Genomic DNA, 20,121 nt, shown 5'->3' with positions numbered 1-20,121 from the left:
TTTATCCATGTGGATAAAACCATTATGCCATCAGATAAAAAACAAATTGAGTCCTTTACTCACACCATAAATATCCATGCCAAATAGATCAAAGGCTAAAATGTACAGAGCAAAACTAAAAAATTTTAGAGAAAATATAAAATAATATTTTCACCACCTCAGGATTTTAAAACTTACAGGAGAATGAAAACATAAATTATGGTATATTTATGCAATGGAATATCATACAGTAGTATAATATTAATAAACTACAGGTACACATAACAGGCACAAAATCAATAAACTACAGATACACATAACAACATGGTTATTTCTTTAAAATGTCTAGTTAGTGTAAAATAGTAAGTAGCAAAATACTACTTAAAGAGTGATAGACTTTGTATAAAATCTAAAAACAAGCAAGAAATTAAATAATATATTCTTTGGAGATACATGCATTTTGTGATGATTAATTTTACAAAACAAATGAAATAATAACCACAAAATTCAGATTAATGGTCACCTTGGGCATAGCAACACAAGAAGGTAATAAAGGAACATCAACTAAGTAGATGCAACAGCACAGGCTATGTCCTTTATTCTCTAGCCCGCAATTGTTTGTTGCATTATTATGCTTAATAAATTACATTTATGTTACCTGTAAGTTGTGAATATGACATAGCATTTAAAATAAAAATCTCAATCTTAAAAAGATTTGTGCTTATTATACAAAGACTAATTACAGAACTCTCCAAAAGCTAGGAGGGGGATTATGGGGCAGAGGAATTGGGTAAAAGGTTTAATTGGTAGTGGGTTTCTTGTCACTGGAGTTATTCAAGTACAGATGAGAAAGTCCTTTTAAATTAATATTATTACTTAAACTTAAGCATTAGTTGGTTGATTGAATTAACTTCCTTCCACATCTGAAAGACTATAATTCCTTGGATCAGTTGTTGAACAAACTAATTTAACTGTTCATGTTAGCCAATTTGTTAAAAATATGAAGTCCATATGAATACGGCCTTTGTCTGCCAATTCCAGAATTAGAATAAACCAGTTGCTCCCAGAAAAATCTGGGGATCAACTTTACCCCCCAAATCACTTGCTTCTGTTTTTTTCTTAATAATTTAATCACTCATTACATGGTTTTCCTTGGTAAAGCAGGCAAGAGGGAAGGAGAGGTGGGATAGGTATGTATTTTTAACATTTTCATGAAGCTCAATTTTACGCAACTAATTATCTAAAGATAGTATTGAAACTAATTTTAGCAGGTAATAAGTTGTGAGCAGGATCTTACAGAATACTCTGCCTTTTAATCTTCATAGATTCTAGAATTGAAAGTACAAAGCCACTTTTCTAAAATTGTTGCCAAACGTTCCTCAGATCCCTCACCATCAAGGAGAGGAATGCCAACAAAAGTGCTGGGCTGTCACCTCAGGGAACATTTAAAACCAAGTTAAAAGCATAGATTAAATAAATTCATTTATGCCAACTGCCAAAAGGCAAGGGCAATCTTCAGAGCCTGGAAATGCCAGAAGGCAGGCAGGATATGCATGAGGGGGTGGATGTGCTGGCATTTACTAAATCTCCACTGGAAACATAGCCCATTTCTTAGGGCACTCAGTTCAGTCAATTATTCCTACAGATAACCCTATCAGAAGTACCTCCCACCTACGGAAATCTGCCTAGGGTTTGCTAACGCATCTGCCTGTTTCTGAATAGTGCCATTTTTGGCATAATTACAGCAAAAAAGAGGATCATTGAACGCAACCCAAAAGGGCTGGTTTTCTCTCAGGTGGGCTGGTGGAAGAAATAGATGCTGAAGACTGAAGGTCCTGGCCCTTCACTTATTAGTACCCCTCTTAGTGATGTGTCATATTGTGTGTTGTGTCTTTTTTGGAGAAAGTCAATCATGTTACTCTGTTGAGAAGAGAATGGTGAACAGCAAGGAGACTTTTGCAATGAAATAATGCAAACTATTCCAGACATACCTAACGGTTCTATTTGCTGTGTTCCTTAGGTCAGGGTGTAAGAAACCCAATCTTGAAGGAAAACAGAGTAGCTTATCTTGCCTGGAAGTAACCAAAAAAAAGCATCCCTTGGTGCGTCACGTGACCCTACCAGTTCTCAAGTCAGATCTCTCATAAGGGCACTGTGTGGAGCTTCTGAGATCTGTGGAGGTTTTTCTCTGCAAATGCAGGAAGAAAGCAGGTGGATGGATGTGTAATTATGGTCCTGCTCCTGGTCTCTTTGCTGGCATTCCTGAGCTTGGGCTCAGGATGTCATCATCGGATCTGTCACTGCTCTAACAGGGTTTTTCTCTGCCAAGAGAGCAAGGTGACAGAGATTCCTTCTGACCTCCCGAGGAATGCGGTTGAACTGTGAGTATCAGAGGGAGCGGGAACAACTGCATGGCTGGCACTTGTGCATTGAGTACTATTATTATTTTTACATTAGGCTGATATCTGTTAGGCTGAAATATTTCTGCCCCTTGACCGAAGTCCTGAATAAAACAACAAACTCCCCAGCCCAACCCCTGCCTGTGGCTTTCCAAGAATCTTAGATGAGAGTTTGTATCAGCATTTGTCAGAGAACGGCAGTGTGAGAACCCAAATCCAAAGGCAAAGGGAAAAGTTTTTAGTCTTTTCAATGCATTTGCTCTTGGGTTTCATACTCTCTTTAGTGGAACCAGAAAAGGAAAATGAAGGCAAAGTAGAAACTTAGAAGACCCAGAATTGGAGGCAGAAAGGCGACTTTGATCTAAACAGAATACACAAGGTATGTCTCCTGAGGACACTGAATCTAAAAGGCCAGAGTCTTTGTGGCTTTGAAGGCACCAGGAAATAATTCCTGAACTGAGATTCTGCTTTTAGGGGTAAAAAGGAAGTGGTAGAGAAGAGAAAGGGCGTGAAGAAAGAAAGAAAGATAGGAAAGACACAGAGAGAGGGAGAAATACAGGATAATATTTTACACAACTGGAAAAAAATGTGATTAATAATTTAGAAATTTACTCAACTATTTTAACAGGAAGTAGACTCCTAGAGTTGGCCAAGAATTTAGATGCTATCTCACTCTATCTCTTTCTTTTGCAAATTAGGAATCTGGTGTCTGAAGAGTAAAGAGGATTTTTCAGACTCTCGTGATGAGTTGAGATGGAGCCAAAAGTAGAAATCAGGCCTTTTGACTCACAGTCTACTGTTTTGTTTTGTTTTGTTTTGTTTTGGTTTTGTTTCCCAACCCCCTGTGTCTGACTCCATTAGAGCAACAGTGAGGCAAGCCTGTTTAATTGTGCAGTTACTGCTTTCTCTGAGAACTAGCAAGTTGGGACTCAGGGATTTTAGATACCCTCTGTGTTTTTATTGCAAGGATTTTAAACAGAAGCCTGTTTCAACCTTTGTCACTTAAAGCTATGGATAATTTGCATTTAATTGAAGAAGGTGGTCATCTCTTTAGTTCACCAATTGCCATACTGACACTGAAACATGTTGGTGTTGCATTTCAGATTTTTACTCAGGGACAATGAGTTGCAGACTTGCAGACCTGGTTGATTCTGCTTGCCACATTTCCCCTTAACATCTCAAGTCTTCAGTCCTTATCGAGAAGCAGCTGCAGAGGCAGGGAAAATAACTGGCCAGCTCTGTGTTTTGGCTACACTGTCTCAGATTAGACAGCTACTCCTGATTATGCTAAAGAATGTGCCATGCATTCAGTTAACAGACAAAACTACCTAATAGTGTTAGAATAGTAATGACCTTTGGACAGGAAGCTACTGAGAGAGGCAACTGTGATTTTATTTATGAAAATTAATTTAGCTATGCATTCATGTTTTGTGTATTTTTTCTGTATGTATAATTTAAAAATTATAAAGGAAAAACACTTGGGCCAAAATGTAAGTGATTTGATAAAATTTCGTCAATAAAAAAAAAAAAAAAAAAAAAAGAATGTGCCATGCACAAAGACCATCTGGTTTATTAGGTAAATATAAGCACAGGAGAAGGCCAATGTACCTGAGCTCCTATAAGTCATTTGCTCCTAAGTGACTTTCAAAGATTACTTAACCCCTTCTGAGCCTCAAGTTCCTCATTTTTGAAGCCATTTTAATACAGCCTTCTTGGTTGAATTGTCGTGAACACTAAAAGATATAGATGCCCCCTACATCCTAATTTCCACCTCTCCTGGACCTACTCCACTTCTTCCAATGTTTCTATGTGGGTCAAGCCGTGCCATCCAGTTGGTAAAACGAACAGCCCCAAACAAGTTTTAATTTTAGGGTGATTCCACATTAGCCTGTCTGCTTTCTGAAATATCATTACCGGAAGAGAGATTTTCTTTTTTCATTCTTCAAAGAAAACATAGGCCAAAAAAGAGAAAGAGATGGAGAAAGAAAGGGGAAAAGAAAGAAAAAGAAAAGAAAGAAAATCCACCCCCACACCCTAAAGCTTCAGGGAGTATATTTGTATGAATTACTATGAGAGGAACAAGATAACGAATTTTTGAAAAAAAGTAATGCTAACGTATAAATAACTAAAACACATCTCTGGCCAAGAGCATTTTGCAACTAAGGAAAGGGAGTATGAGGTGTTGAGACAGTGTGGAAAGAGATTATGGGAGAGAGCGCGATGAATAGAGCACCAGAAACAAATTTCACTTTCTTGACAAAGGCTAGCTCTAGGTCAATTGTTTACTTCAGTGTATGTAACAGAGGACAAAGTTGCATAAAACTAAGAAAGGGAAAGAAAGTTCTTGCCAGCTGTTGGCATTTTCCTCCACCTAAGGAAGGAGTATAGTTAAGACCTTTAGAAGCTCTCCCAAATACCCAATCTTAAGAAGATTCTGTCGTCTGCACACTCGTTGGTAGGGCTTGAGGTGGACCATCCTAGGGTTTGGCTTTGCAATCTTCCTGGAAAGGTATACTGAGATAAGGAGAGAAATGCTGCTTTGTCTATTAGATTTTTAAAAAGGAAAATTATTTGAGGTCAGTGTGTTAATCACTGAAGAGCAGATACAATGTCAAGTGAATTAGAACTCGGACATACTGTTAGAATGAAAGAGCAATTATCTTTATTTTTGCTTCCTTAAAAAGACTGAATCAAGGTTATCTAAGTAAATGGCAGAAGAGGAATGAAATGGCCTGTTCAACTAAGTATCCCTAATTTACCTTACAGTCTTCCAAATTTGGGTATCAACTTTAATGATGATTACATGAGGTGTAGGTGGATGGATTATTGGACTTCATTGACTGCAATTGCTTAATCCATCAACATATCAAAGCCTCATTGTTACTCAGGCTCACCAGGTGGAAAACAATTCCTACATTTTACTAGGTACATTTTTATCCTATCATGCCATTGACCTTGCAGCAGTTTCATTTCATTTGATACATCTGCCAGCTATCACGAAAGATTGCTAATTTCCTATGATCTGCCCATGCTGATATTAATGCTAAAAGAACGGAAGCACCATCAACAGGCAAGTAGATTTCATTTACTAAGGGGCTCCTACTATTTGCTTTATGCACTATGTTTTGTACACACTTCATTAAAACTTCACCAAAAACTGCAAGTTTGGAATTATTGCTCTGTTTTTCAAATAAGACAAACCAAAGCACAAAAAAGTTGAGTAGCTTGGGCAATTATCCCTGCAGCTCCTGGACGGCAGAGCTGGGATCCAAATTTGAGTCTTTTATATCTCCTCTGCATGCTGTGTGAAATGAACATCATCTGACTCTATACCTTTCTTATTCTGGAAAAAAAAAAAAAAGAAAATAGTCCTTTACATTTTAAACCAGAAGTCAGCTTTATGGGCTATACAATCTCTTGCAACTACTCACCTCTATCACAGTAGCAGAAAAGCAGCCATAAACAACATGTAAATGAACACGGACATGTTCCAAGAAAATTTTATTTATGAACACAGAAATTTGAATTTCATGTAATTGTCATGTCACAAAAAAAGCATTATTTTGATTTTTTTCAACCATGTAAAACGGTGAGAAAGATTTTTAGCTCATCGGCCATAGAAAAACATGGGGCAAGCCAAATTTGGCCCATAGACTGTGTATTGCCCACTTCTGATTTAGACTATAGCTGAGAGAGTGGATTAAATATTACTAGTTTGAGTGGGGTTTAGGCAGCCTGAGGCAGCATGGCACTGTGGAGAAAGTACTAATGTATGGAGCAGGGTCACTCACGGGCAGCCTTTAGCTGGTTCTGATGAGTTAGAGATGGCAGAGTGTTTAGAATTTGAGAGACCTGAGTTTAAACCCAGGATGTTGCATTAAATTTAGCTCTGTTATCTGGACCTTTGGCTGTATAATGGAAATCACCATGTATGCCTAACCGGCAGAGCTGCTATGAGGATTACATGAGACAATGTGGGTAAAACACTTTGCACAATGTCTCTCATGCCGTTATTATTGATGATAATGTTGCTCTCAACTGTAAAATATTAGGCAAAAATTATCTACCACAGAGGGCTTTCGTGAGGACCAAGTCAGTCAAGAGATATGAGACTGATTTGGAAAATTGATATAAAGATCTCTATAACTCTGAGGTAGTTTACAACCTCCTGTTTGTTTAATAATAATCTCCTCCCAGTGTACATAGCACTTAATCTCCATGGACTTACTTTCTGGGTAAGAAAATGTGTCCCTTAATGCTGTCCATATTTGCCAAGAACTCACAGAGCAGGTTCATTCTGACCATAGTCAAAGGAATTTTGGTTTCTGACTTATCCTAGAAACTCAGCTTCACCTAGAGGCAGTCAGTGGATCTAGAAAAGTGCCTTTGATCTTACTTTACTCTTCCTGGAGTTAGAATTCCTAAGGAGAATGCAAACACCCATTCTACATCTGAAATTTGAAGTCTAAGTAACAGTATGGACGCAATGATGTTTTTCTTCAGCGGGGTCAGATGATTATAATACTAAAGAAGAAAAAGTCATTCTTGTCTTAAGGAAACCTGTCCTGGGATTATATTATGGGCTGTCTGTGTTAAACCTTATCCTCATAGCAAGTTCCCATATCTCATTGCAATCTCATTTCACTAGCATTTACTTCTAATTATCGAATTATCTTTTCCTCTTTTCATTTTCTTTCCTTGCCTTACATTCCTTATTTTCTTGTCCTGGTTTAGATCTCCATATTCCATAACCACAGATTATTATTATTAGGAATTTTAAAGTGCATCTAGGTTAGTCTTTAATAGGTCCTTAGTTCTTAGGGATATATCAGTTTTGTACAAAAAGGGTAGCCTTTGCTATACCAAGGCGTTCTGTGATGTCTAAGAGTGAAACACAGTTTTTGATGTTTGCAAACTGAGTCACTTTTCTAAGAGCATTCTGAGGATTAACATTTCACAGAGCACACTTTGGGAAAGGCTGGTCTATCCAACCCCAGCCATCAGGATAAATTCCTTCTAAAGTCTAAACCACAACCCAGGCCTCCTGACTCTCAAATTCAGTGCTCAATATCACAGCTAGAAAAGGACCCTTGGATGGGTTTTTATTGCTTTGTGCCTGAGAAGTAGGTATTTAAAAGTGTGCTGTGTTCTCATGAAGGAGATGGTTCTGAAGTATAGACTGTAGGTAACCATGAGGTAACTAGGTATTACCTGTTCTGAGGTAAAGAAATAGAAGATCAAACAATGGATTACTAAACTACGAAAACCATTCCTAACTTCCTCATTTGTTGAATGCTGACAGTTTACTTCTCCTCAACATATAGGTTTCAAACTTTTCTGGTCACCCATCTAATCAGTTTACAAGCTCCTTTCATATTTCTGCTACTACTAATATTCTTTTTAAAAAAAAATTGTCATCATCTTTGCTTGGGTCCTGACAATCTAAATCCTGGATTATATAATTACTTCCTAATTTATCTCTTTCTTATCAATCCCTCTTTTCTCCAAACTAGCCTGCATACTGTCATTCTATTTCCTCCATAAAACATCACTGCCACATGTTGTGATTTCCCACTTCAAAATCATTCAATAGCTCATCTTTCTGACTTTACCTCTCTGTATTCTTCAGCAGGAGCCTACTCCACAAGGCTGATATGGCCTTGCTCTCAAGCATACTTTGTGCATTTCTACCTCTCTGTGTCTTTACGTTATGCCTCTTGTTTGTACTATTCTCAGTTTATTCTTTGTCTCTTGAAATTCAACCTACTTATTATAATCTTGCTCAAAGGTTGCCACTTTCATGAAGTCTTCCCTTACCACTCTGTCTTTATTTAAGCTTGCTTTCATTCAAACACTGGTGCAGTTCATTTCACACTTAATCTTGCCTTGCATTTAATTTTTCATGTGTGTCTTATTTCCTCAACTGTAGTGAGAATGTCCTTTGAACACCTTAGTGTGTCTGGTTCAATACGATGTGTATTCTGGACCCTCAATTACAGGTAGAACAAATGATTTGATAAATCAGGAGGAATTACATCTGTTTACTTGCTCTGCTCCTCAGTATTGAATAAAAGATTCTTATAAAAGATGATTATTGCTTTCTCCTGCAATGAACTACTATAGGATTTGATAGCTTTCTTATTTTCCTTGCTTTTTTATGTGTTTGTTTTAAGAAAATTCCTGTGTGTCATTCCAGAATCCATTAATTTATACAGAAAGAAAGAAACGTTGACTAGAAACAAGGTCTACTAAGTTAAAAGTTGAATATTCTATACTCTAGGCACATCATTCAATTCTCTTGACTTATGTAATAATACTTGCCTCTCTATACCTAACAAAAATATTGAAAAGAGGAAAGTGATTTTGCCCAAACAAAATCACTTTAAACCAGACAGAAACGTTCAAAAGATACAATTTTTGCCAATTAAGGTCATATTCTAGACCCTGAATTTTAAGTTTTCTATATTCCTCAGTTGTATTTTGATTGTTATAGTTCTGTCTTATTATCAAAACCGAACACCCCACTGCGCAAATTGCCCTGAGTGCCCATGTTTGGAGTGTCCTATAGCCTTGTTTAGATACTTCTTTGACAGAAACAAACAGCACAACGTCCACACGAATATATACATAATTCTTTCTCTTGACATAAAATCCTGCACCTACTTTTGTGAGAAATGATACGTCTATGTCCAACATTTGGAATTTAATTGGGCTGGGGGAAAGGGCGGTTTATATTCCCTGCAGAAGAGTAAAAAAAATACCACTAAAGGAACAGCTATAGAATGCAGCACCTTGAAAGAGAAAAAGTGGAAATTGCATTGCAGGGAAAGAATCCTTTAAAGTAGAAGATGAACTCCATCCTGAGAATTGGCTAACAGCTATAATTTACAGAGTCATCATTAGCAATTGAAGAGTAGGGGTTTGATAGCAGAGAACTGCACTTGCTTGGTAATGATAAAACCCCCTTGTTTACCTAAAGGTGCAAGCTATCCTTCCTCACCCAAGCCCTCTACTATAAGAAGCCTATGCTTCAAAAGTAGGACATTGTGGCAGCAAATGGGAAATTCATTTAACTTTTGATTATCTTTCTCCAAAGCCACTAATTGGGTTATCTAGTCACTGTGGTTGATTGGACTATACTTTTTCTTTAGGCTCTTAGATTTAGAGTCTCCAATTTAGCTTTGTTTAGACTAGATTTTAGCTTATATAGCCCACAAGGTCAGCTAGGAAAGAGAGTAATTATTTTTAATTGCCTACAATCTGATTATAATGAGATATGGATGTTTGTTCTTAATCTGACCTCTCCATGGAGTATCCCAGAGCATGTTTTGTATCTCTGACCTGAACATGCCATTACCTTGTTCTTTCATATGAAATAGGCTGGCTGATCTGAAAATCTTCAAAGGATACGCAAAATAATATTTGAATAAAGCAGCCAAACCCGTGCTACGCCCTTGAATTCAATTATACTTTTAGTCTTCAGAGTGACATGAGTCCTTTTTTTCATCTCGTCTCTCAGACCTTTTTCAGCAAGAGCCAACATAGAGTTATCACAGAGTCCTGTGTCAGAAACCATGAAGAATACCAGCTGAGCCAATTTTTGTATCTTTCTAATGGCAAGCTTGATGAAAACCTCTAAGAAATAGGGACCTCAAAAGTTTAACTGTTTCGATGAAATGGAAAAATCAACAAATTGAGGATATTGAGAGAAAATTCATCAATAGTTTCATCAAACTTGATGAAAATTTGATGTAAAATGATGCTGAGATTTTTTCAAATCTCAAATGCTTTGATTTTACAAGTATCTTCAGGCACCAAACTTCCCCAAACCAATAGGCTTTCTCTAGGCATCAGATTCTGGCAGCTGTGTAGTCCTTATGCTCCTCTGATCTCGCTTGTGGGATTTAGGGAGTGAGCATGTTTCCCTTGGGCTGAATAGTTCTGTTATTTTGAGATGCAGCATGGAAAACCCCCACACAAACATCTCTCTCTCTCGATATTTTTAATTTGTTGAGGGGTTTAAAACAAAGAATTTATGAGGGATCCTATCTCCAGCAATGATTTCATAACTAAACAGCAGCTGACAGGTCTCTGAGCACTGAATCCCTCCTGAATTCTCTTGGAATAAAGACACAAGAAAGAAAGGCCCCTTATATGAAAGGGCCACATCCTTGAGCACTAGACTTTCTGAAGTGGCTTCAGTTTCAAATATTCTGTCCCCTTTAAGAAAGTCTACAACATTTTGCTTTGTAAGGTAGGATTACATCCTAGAAGATGGCATTGCCTCTTGTGGTTCCTCAACGTCTCACAATAGTAGCCTCTGAATTGGTCTCTGAGCTTTCCGTCTTCTTCCCTCCCAGATTCCTGCTCTGAGATCTTGTCCTGGTTTAATTCCTCTGTGGGCACCAATGCCCAAATTCAGAACAAAAATCCAAAATCACAAGTTTGGCATTAAGATCCTCTGTATGTTGGCCTCAAATTAACTCTTCTGTCTCATCTCTTCTCTTCCATCCTCTCAACCCTATGCTCTATGTGCTATTTTCTACTCGTCAGCTTCCAAATATGTTTTATATTCCCCTACTCAAGTACCATTTTCTCCAGCCTGAATACATTCTCCTACTCCAATATTACTCACCTTTGATACCAAAGAAAAGATGCTATTTTTCATGAAGTTTTCTTTGAACAGCAAATATTTATTAATTATATATGTGCAAGGGTCGATATTAGGTACTGGAGAGAAAACAATCAATAGGAAAGGCAAGATCCCTGTCCTCATGAAGTTGCTAAAAAAGAATTCAAACAAGCAATGACAATGTTTTTCCTTGCTCTTACCCGCAACTATCAGTATCTCTCTCAGAACTCAGAATAGTCGTTGTCAAAATCACTAATTTGACAACTAATTGCATGTTGCTTTGTGCAATCTGAAATCATAGATTGTGAGAGCTAGAAAAAATGGATACCTGCCTGCGTGATGCCAGAAGAGAGGTGATGAGAAGACAGCCACTGGCCCGTCCTATCTAGATTTGCCTTCTTGACCATCCTGGGATGATTTCAGGGGCTATACAGAGCCACTTTCAAAATATTCCATTGCTTTAAAGATAGCAAACCTTTGCTTTATTTTACAGGAAGGGCACAGACCTGAACTAAAATATAATGAACAATCAGCAAATTAATGATAGGGTTCAATGGAAAGATGTCCAAATATTTAAGTTTGACTAGAAGTTTACAAATTGTCAAAATACAAGAGACTGAATCTTTTCAGTTTGGATAAAAGAAGTTAACACAGAATATAGAAAAGAGCACCAAAGGAAAACGTAGGCTGCATTGTTTTGCCAACTTCACTGTTTTTCCAAAACTGCTCGTATTCATAAATACTATTTTACGTTGTTGGGTAAAAGTTTACCTGTCAATGGCCTGTGTATGCCAACTTCCCCCAAAGCAGCTGGGATAATCTTGAATCTAGTAAAAGACCAGAGCTAATCTTAACAAAGACCATAGCCCTCCAAAAATGACACCCCTTAAGAAATTCTGCTTTGGCATAAGGGAGACAGTAATAAGGAATTACAGAATGCTCTTGAACTTATAAGTAATTTCCTTGTCCTTTAAATTTCAAACTATTTGGCATGGTTATATTAGCTTTAGGATAGAAAAACAAATTAAATGCAAAAGAATGATCACTGTCCACCATCAGATCACAGCCTGAGCACTTATCCACAGTCAGCACCAAACCCTTGCCACTACCATGTACCCAGCAAGGCTAATTTCTCATCAGGGCAGGAAAGGAAGAAACCTTCATGTAATTTCTGTTTGTTTTGTGGGCAAGAAATGTAGCATTTCTGTCAGTAAATACATTGGAGAGTACAGTAGAAAATGCAACAAGAAACATTGTTTTAAGTTAGAAAACAAACTGGAAAAGCAATGAAAGAAAATATTGCAATTATGATGAACACCAAAGAGCTCATCTGGAATCCAGTAGCAAAATTGCTTATCAGGTCCCTGATTGTGAAAATCTGCTGAACTCCTTTAATAAGAACACAGTCTTGGAATGGCATCTCATTCCCCCAAACAAATACTAGAAATAAGGGGAAAGAAGTGCAAACAGTTATGCTAGTCAGATAGGAAAATTACAAAGTGGCTCTGGAAGCAAATGTTTGGGGTAAGATTCCAGAGGAAGAAGAGCAACAAGAGCAGCAGCAGAAGATGTAAGAACCTCAGTCAAAAAAACAGCTAGGCTGTTTGTAGGGGAATTGCTGCATCAAAATCTTTATGTCTTGACTGGGGCTGGTTGAATTTCCTGGAGAAAATTCTTCCAAACTCCTACTGGAGGATGAAGTCCTGACTACCAGCATTGTGGTGGCTGTGAAAAGGGCTAGGGTCTCAACATCCAGCAGTCGTAAGTGGTATCTGGCATCCTCAAGTCCAGAAACTCCCTGTTTTATGCTCCCTAAAAAATAAATATTTGGGGTGTTGCTCAGGTGGGTAGGGGCACTCCCCTGACTGTTCTGAGAGGAAAGTCTGGCTGCCTCTTAAATATACTTTCCACCAATCCTCTTTATTTTATCCATTTTACCCGATTTCCACCCCTGCCCCACTCCTAGAGATACCAGTGCCTCCAAACCCTAAGTGTTTTAGGGATGGAGCAGTATAAATCACTTTGGCTTCCATTTTCTAGAGTCTACCAAGTATCACTTCTTAAACTTTAATGTGCTTGCAAAGCAGAGGAATATATTGTGAAATGCAGGTTTTAATTCAGCTTTCTGGGATGCTGTCAGTACTAGTTCCAGAACCACATTTCTCTCTCTTTGCAAACCGAAAATTTTCTTGCTCTTGTTCTTCTGTCCTTGTTGCTTTATTCATTTAAAAACCAAATTCCCTTATTGTCTTCTCAATGGAGTTTCAGGAGGAAACAAATAGTTGTTTGTTTAATACGCCATTTCTACCCAGGAATTCCCGTTCATTATTCACCCACTCAGTCTGGCTCTGTCTCCATGGTTCCACTGAGCTGAAAATTCTTCTTGTCACAGGTATCAATAAATTTCTCTTTATCTTCCATATGTTGTATACAGTGATTATATCACATTTTACAATTTGGAATATAAGAGGAAAGTGCTCAATTCATGAGACAGATTCTGTGGTCACTTCTCTGTTCACAAGTTATACACCTCTCAGGAACACTCCAAACAGTGACCATTCGAGTACTTGACACACGTTTCTCTTTTGACTTTCTGTTTCTGTGATTCCGCACTAGTTTTTTTCCTATAGCTGAGGCGAAACTTTGATCTCCTCTGCTAAGTTCTCTATTGCTTCTCAGCCTCTAAATGTTGGAGTTCCCAGGCTTCATCCTGGACCTTCTTCTGTCGTGCATCTGTTCTCTCTGTATGGTGAGCTCATCCAGACAGTTTTAAATATCACCTACATCCAGAATATGTGTGCCATTTCTGACTGCCTTATGGAGCCCAAGACATGTAATATTCAACTGAAACCTTGACTTCTCTACTTGACACTTTTACAAGCATCTCAAAACCAACAAATAGAAAATAGTACACTTAATTACCTCCCCTCAAGCCCCACAGAATCTCTTCTCCCAGCCTTCATCATCTGTATAAATGCACGTCACCAAACTCTCACTCCCAAATCCAGTCCAACAACAGGTGCTGGGGATTTGACACATAAAATGTAGCTCCAAAGTCTCCACTTATCTGTATCTCCCCTAGCACCACTCTAGCTTAATTCACCATCATCCCTCACCTGTGCTACTGCAATGTCCCCCCTACCTTTTCCATTCCCTTGTTTCTCTTGAATTAACAGTCTATCCCCTATGCAGCAGCTAGAGAGACATTTCAAAGGCATATGACATCCAATTACATAGAACTTCATTTAGAATAAAATTTATTACACTCAGGTTTTGTGACTGCCTACTATGACGAGCACTGTTTGAAGTGCTAGAGAGTCAGCAGCGAACAAAACAGACAAAATATCTTTCCTTTTGGAGTTAATGTGCTTTGCCATGACTACAAGGCACCCCATGATTTGACCTCTTCCTGTCACCCTGGACCCCTTTCTACTCTTCTGAAACACTGGCTCTTTCCTACTTTAGATCTATTTTTCTCTCTCCTCTTCACATCCTTCAGCATGATGAGACGACACGAGATGACTTTTCATCTTTTCAGTCTCTACCCAAATGCCACCTCCTTAGAAGGGTCTTTTTGACCACTCCACTGTAATAGTACATCCCATTGCTCTAGCATATGACACTTGCATTTCTTTCATAAACTTACTACAACTGGAATGTTTTCATTTCTTTACTTTCCTCCCCACCACTAGAAACTAGAACTAAAGTTGAATGATGGCAAAGATTTCAACATGTAGAATAGTCCCTGGCACAGAGTAAACACTCAATACATACATGAGTTGAAAGAATAAATGAAAGGGCTTCTCAAGCAAATAATAACTAGAAGGAAAGACTGAATGTAACAAACGTCTATTAAGCCTTATTGTGCCACTATGCTGCATGCCACCTATAGCATCTTGCCCAACAATTTTGCACTGTAGCTATTACTGTCCCTAGTTTGGAAATAAGGAAAATAAAATTTAAGAACTAGCCCAAAGTCACTCAGCTTCTCAGTATCAGAATTGAAATTGACATCTCTTATATACCTGATTTTAACATGCCCGTTCTTTGTATGAACCAGGAAAAAAAGAGACAGTGGACCTCTTTTTACTCTGAACTCCTAAAGTAAAAGTCTAAACTCTTCATCTGAGCACCTACATCTGCTGGACTTAAAATGCTGGACTCATCTTTAATATAGAACTTATGTATTATTTTGTCTCCCATATACAGTAAGCTGAAGATTAGCACTGCACTCTTCTCCTACGCCCAGCCAGGGTTGGCAACATAATTCAGATGTGTGTCCTCTCTAAATCTCACATCGAAATGTAATCCCCATTGTTGGAGGTGGGGCCTGGTGGGAGGTATTTGGGTCATGGGAGTGGATCTTTCATGGCTTGGTGCTGTTCTCTTGATAGTGAGTGACTTCTCGTGAAGTTGGGTTGTTGTAAAGTGTATCTCCCTGCTACCTTGCTCCTGCTCTGCCATGTGAGATTCCTGTTCCTCCTTCAACTTTCATTATGAGTAAAAGCTCCCTGAGGCCTCTGCAGAAGCCAAGCAGATGCCAGCACCACACACTTCCTGTATAGCCTGCAGAACCATGAACCAATTAAACCTCTTTTCCGTATAAATTACAGTCTCAGGTATTTTTTTAATAGCAATGCAAGAACAGCCTAACACAGATGGGTATGAGTAACTACTCCATGAAGAGGAGAGAGAAAGAATCAGTGGGGTTGTGAATAAATAGGACTAAAAAGTAAATGCAATGACAATTTCCAGAAATAAATTACAAAGTAATCAAAAGCTGGCTAATGTCAAGGAGCTGTTTGAACAACATGCATGCCTATCTATAGAGTGGGCGGTAGACAGGGCTGGCTCCAACTTTATTTTGCCTTGTACACATTTCTTATGAAGATGGTGCCCAGTAGTTGACTCTCTGCAGGTTAAGTAGCTGATCTTCTGCAGATGTAGAGGCTTAGCAGAAGTGAATGCCATGTGAAAACGGAGTACTTAATGGAGGCTCAGGAATCACTGTAAATACTCCCTAAATGCTCCTCATTGAATTAGATGAACCTTGATGATGGTATTTTAAAAATCTCGTAGAGTTCAGGAAAAAAAAAAATTATTGATCTATTGATCTATCATGACCTCATAGCCTTTTCTAAGATTTATTTCTAGATATGGGGAACTGTACCTTTGTTTTCTCATTTTAGATCTTGTATTAGACCATTCTTATTTTTTTCTTTTTTTTTTTTTTTGAGGTGGAGTCTCGCTCTGTTGCCCAGGCTGGATGTAGTGCAATGGTGTGATCTCGGCTCACTGCAACCTCTGCCTCCTGGGTTCAAGTGATTCTCCTGCCTCAGTCTCTTGGGTGGCTGGGATTACAGGCATGCACCACCATGCCTGGCTAATTTTTCTAGTATTAGGTCATTCTTGCGGTATAAATACCTGAGACTGGGTAATTTATGATGAAAAGAGGTTGAATTGGCTCATAGTTCAGCAGGCTGTGCAGGAAGCATACAGCTGACATCACTCAGTTTCTGGGAAGACCTCAGGGAGCTTTTATTCATGACAGAAAACCAAGTGGGAGCTTATATATCACATGGCAAAAGCAGGAGCAAGAGAGAGAATGGGCTGGGGATGGGGGTGCAGGGGCAATGCCACACACTTTCAAATGACCAGATTTGTGTGAACTCAAGCCAATAGCTCACTTATCACCAAGGGGATGACCCAAGCCATTCATGAGGGATCCACTTCCATAACCCAAACACCTCCCACCAGGCCCTACCTCCAAAACTGGGGATTACACTTTAACATGAGAATTGGATGGGGACGAATATTCAAACTACGTCAGATGTGATGCACTATTTAGTTCAAAGCTGCCCTAACAAATCCATAGTTCTCTATGTAGTACAACCTGAGAAGCACTAAGCTGGCTCAGTTGCCCCCAAATATATCCTCTGCTACTTGTCACAATACCACCATTAGTAAATCAATACTTGGAGCCTTAAAGATTGCCCTAATTTCAAATACTCTGCATTTAAAACATAAAATTTCTTGGGTCCGGGTGCAGTGGCTCACGCCTATAATCCCAGCACTTTGGGAGGCAGAGGTGGGCGGATCACGAGGTCAGGAGATCGAGACCATCCTGGCTAACACGGTGAAACCCTGTCTGTACTAAAAAATACAAAAAATTAGGTGGGTGTGGTGGGAGGCACCTGTAGTCCCAGCTACTCGGGAGGCTGAGGCAGGAGAATGGCGTGAACCTGGGAGACAGAGCTTGCAGTGAGCCAAGATCGCGCCACTGTACTCCAGACTGGACGAGAGAGTGAGACACCGTCTCAAAAAAAAAAAAAATTCTTGTAAGTTAAAAATGTTTTACCTTTTAAAGACTGACACTTTAGCATTTCTCCAAGTATATGCCTCACAACCCTAATTTCATGACACTCCATAAAAAGTAAATTTTTAAAAGGTCTTCCATGGTCAGCTTGGTTTGGAAAATGCTTCATGCTATACCCTCATTCTAGAGATTCACACGCACATACATATTAAAGGCTCTCAGAGGCAGTCCAACTGTGTATAACTCATAAGTATTCTACCTTCCACACTTCAGGAAACTCTGATTTAGTAAAATGTAGCTAACTGAAAATAGGCTTCGGCAAATCAGTCTCCATATATACCCAAAGGAACTGAAGGGTTGAGAAAGGTACTATGTACAATCCAAAATAGATGGTAGACACCAAAATCCCTTTTTAAAGTTCTATGTGGGCCAAGTCTCCTGTGAAAATCTGCATTGTTCTTCAAATTAGAAAACTTTGCCAGATGAGCTTGAGACAGTATATACTACCCCCTTCCCCTTGTTTTAGGAATGAAAAATGAAGCCCAGTGAAAGGAAATGATTTGTCTAAGATTTTGTGGGTAGTTAAATGTATTGTTTGTCCTTTCTTGCCAAAGCCAACAATTTTAAGCTTGCTATTGCACAGACGACCTCCCACTACCACCCTTATCTCATACCCCACACACCCAAGGGAGCACCTTCCAGATACTATGTGCATTAGAATTCCACTGGTATTTTGTTTTACTTTTGCATTGTTTAAAAAAAAAATAGCTTTGAGATATAATTCACATATAATACAATCTTCTCATTTAAAGTGTGCATTTCAATGGCTTTTCGTATATTCACAGATATGTGCGACCATCACCATTGTCAACTTTAAAACATTTTTATCAGAAATAGAAAATGTAAAGAGAAACCCATACATGTTAGCTATCATCCTTCTTCCTACCCATCCTCCATTCCTCCCTGAGCAAGCACTAATCTACTTTCTGTCTCTATTTATTTCTCTATTCTGGACTTTCATATGAGTGGGATCACACAATATGAAGTCTTTTGTTACCGTCTTCTTTCACTTAGCATAATATTTTCAAGGTTCATTCAAATTATAATGTATCAGTTCTCTACTATTTTAAGGGTCGAAAAATATTTAATTGTATGGATATGCCACATTTCCTTTATCAGTTCATCTGTTGATGGACCTTTGGGTTGTTTTCACTTTTGGGCTATTATGAATGATGCTGTTTTAAACATTTGTGTACAAGTTTTAGTGTTGACATACGTTTTCAGTTTTGTTGGTATATACCTAGGAGTGCAACAGCTGAGTCATGTTTAATCCTAATTTAGGGTATCACCAGGCTATTTTTCCAAAGTGGCTGAGCCATTTTACATTCCCACAAACAGTGTATGAGCTTTACTATTTTTTCACATCATTATAATTGCTTAATATCTGACTTCTTGATTCCAGCAATCCTCTTGAGTATAAAGTGCTATCTCACTGTGGTTTTTATTTGCCTTTCCCTGATGACTAATGATGCCAAGCATCTTTTCATGTGCTTATTGGACATTTATATCTCTTCCTTAAATGTCTATTAGATATAAATCCCTTATCACATGTATAATTTACAAATATTTTTGTCCCATTATGTGAGGCTTTTCACTTTTTTGAAGGTATCCTTTGAAGCATAAAGGTTTTAAATTTTGATAACATTCAATGTGTTTTTTTCATTCTATTGTTTGTGCTATTGGTGTCATATCCAATAATCCTTTGCCAAATCCAAGATTAAGAAGATTTATATCTTTATGGATTCTTCTGGGAGTTGTATAATTTTAGCTCTTACATGTGGGTCTTTTCTCCATTTTTAGTTAATTTTTGTATATGATGCTTGGTAAGTATCCAACTTCAATCTTGCATGTGAATATTTAATTGTCCCTTACTAAACTATTGGGAACCGTATTGAAAATCAGTTGAAGATAGATATATGAGTTTATTTCTAGACTCTGATTATTTCTATTCCATTTACTTACATATCTATCCTTGTGTCAGTATCACACTGTCTTCATTACTATTTCTTTCTAATAAGATTTGAAGTCAGAAAGTACAATCCTCCAACTTTGTTCTCCTTCAGGATGGTAGCTATTTAGAATCTCTTGAAATTCCATATATATTTTAGAATCAGCCTGTCAATTTCTACAAAGAAATCAACTGGGATACTAACAGGGATTGCATTGAACCTATAGACTAGTTTAGGAAGTATTGCCATCTTAACAATATTAAGTCTTCTGACCTATGAATATGTAATATTTTCCCATCTATTTTAATTTTCTTTCAAGGATTATTTTATAGCTTTCAAGATATAAGTTTTGCACTTCTTTTGTTAAACCTATTCCTAAGCTCATTTTTCATAATACTCTCGTGAATGAAATTTTTCTCTTATTTTTAATTTGTTCATCACAAGTAAAGAGAACTACAATTGATTTTGGTATATTTATTTTGTATCCTGGAGACTTGCTGAACTCATTTATTAGTTCTAATAATTTTTAGTGGATTCCATAGGACTTCTGTACAGGAATATATCCTCTGTGAATAGAATTAGTTTAACTTCTTTCTAGTCTGTATACCTTTTATTACTTTTTCTTGTCGAATTACTTTAGCCAGAACCTTCAGTACAGTGTTGAATGGAAGTAGCGGGAGTGCACATCGTTGTCTTGGCCCTGATCTTAAGGAAAATCATCCAATCTCTCATCATTACGTGTGATGTTAGCGGTGGTTTTTTCATAGATGCCTTTTAATCAGATTG

The 20,121-nt window shown here is 38.0% G+C and overlaps 1 protein-coding gene across 2 annotated transcripts in view; it reads left to right on the top strand.

Moving 5' to 3' along the window:
* Nucleotides 1-2,101: 2,101 nt before the first annotated feature.
* FSHR (follicle stimulating hormone receptor) overlaps nt 2,102-20,121 on the top strand; it is a 190,852-nt gene continuing 172,832 nt past the window's right edge. For both annotated transcript variants that reach the window (XM_025354354.1, XM_025354353.1), the window contains exon 1: nt 2,102-2,360. In XM_025354354.1, the coding sequence (XP_025210139.1) occupies nt 2,209-2,360 (152 nt within the window). In that variant the 5' untranslated portion in view covers nt 2,102-2,208. The remainder of the gene's footprint in view (nt 2,361-20,121) is intronic.

Source organism: Theropithecus gelada, chromosome 13 (genome assembly GCF_003255815.1).
Source record: "Theropithecus gelada isolate Dixy chromosome 13, Tgel_1.0, whole genome shotgun sequence".
In the NCBI taxonomy this organism is placed as follows: domain Eukaryota; kingdom Metazoa; phylum Chordata; class Mammalia; order Primates; family Cercopithecidae; genus Theropithecus; species Theropithecus gelada.
This window is presented reverse-complemented; position numbering and strand designations above follow the sequence as displayed.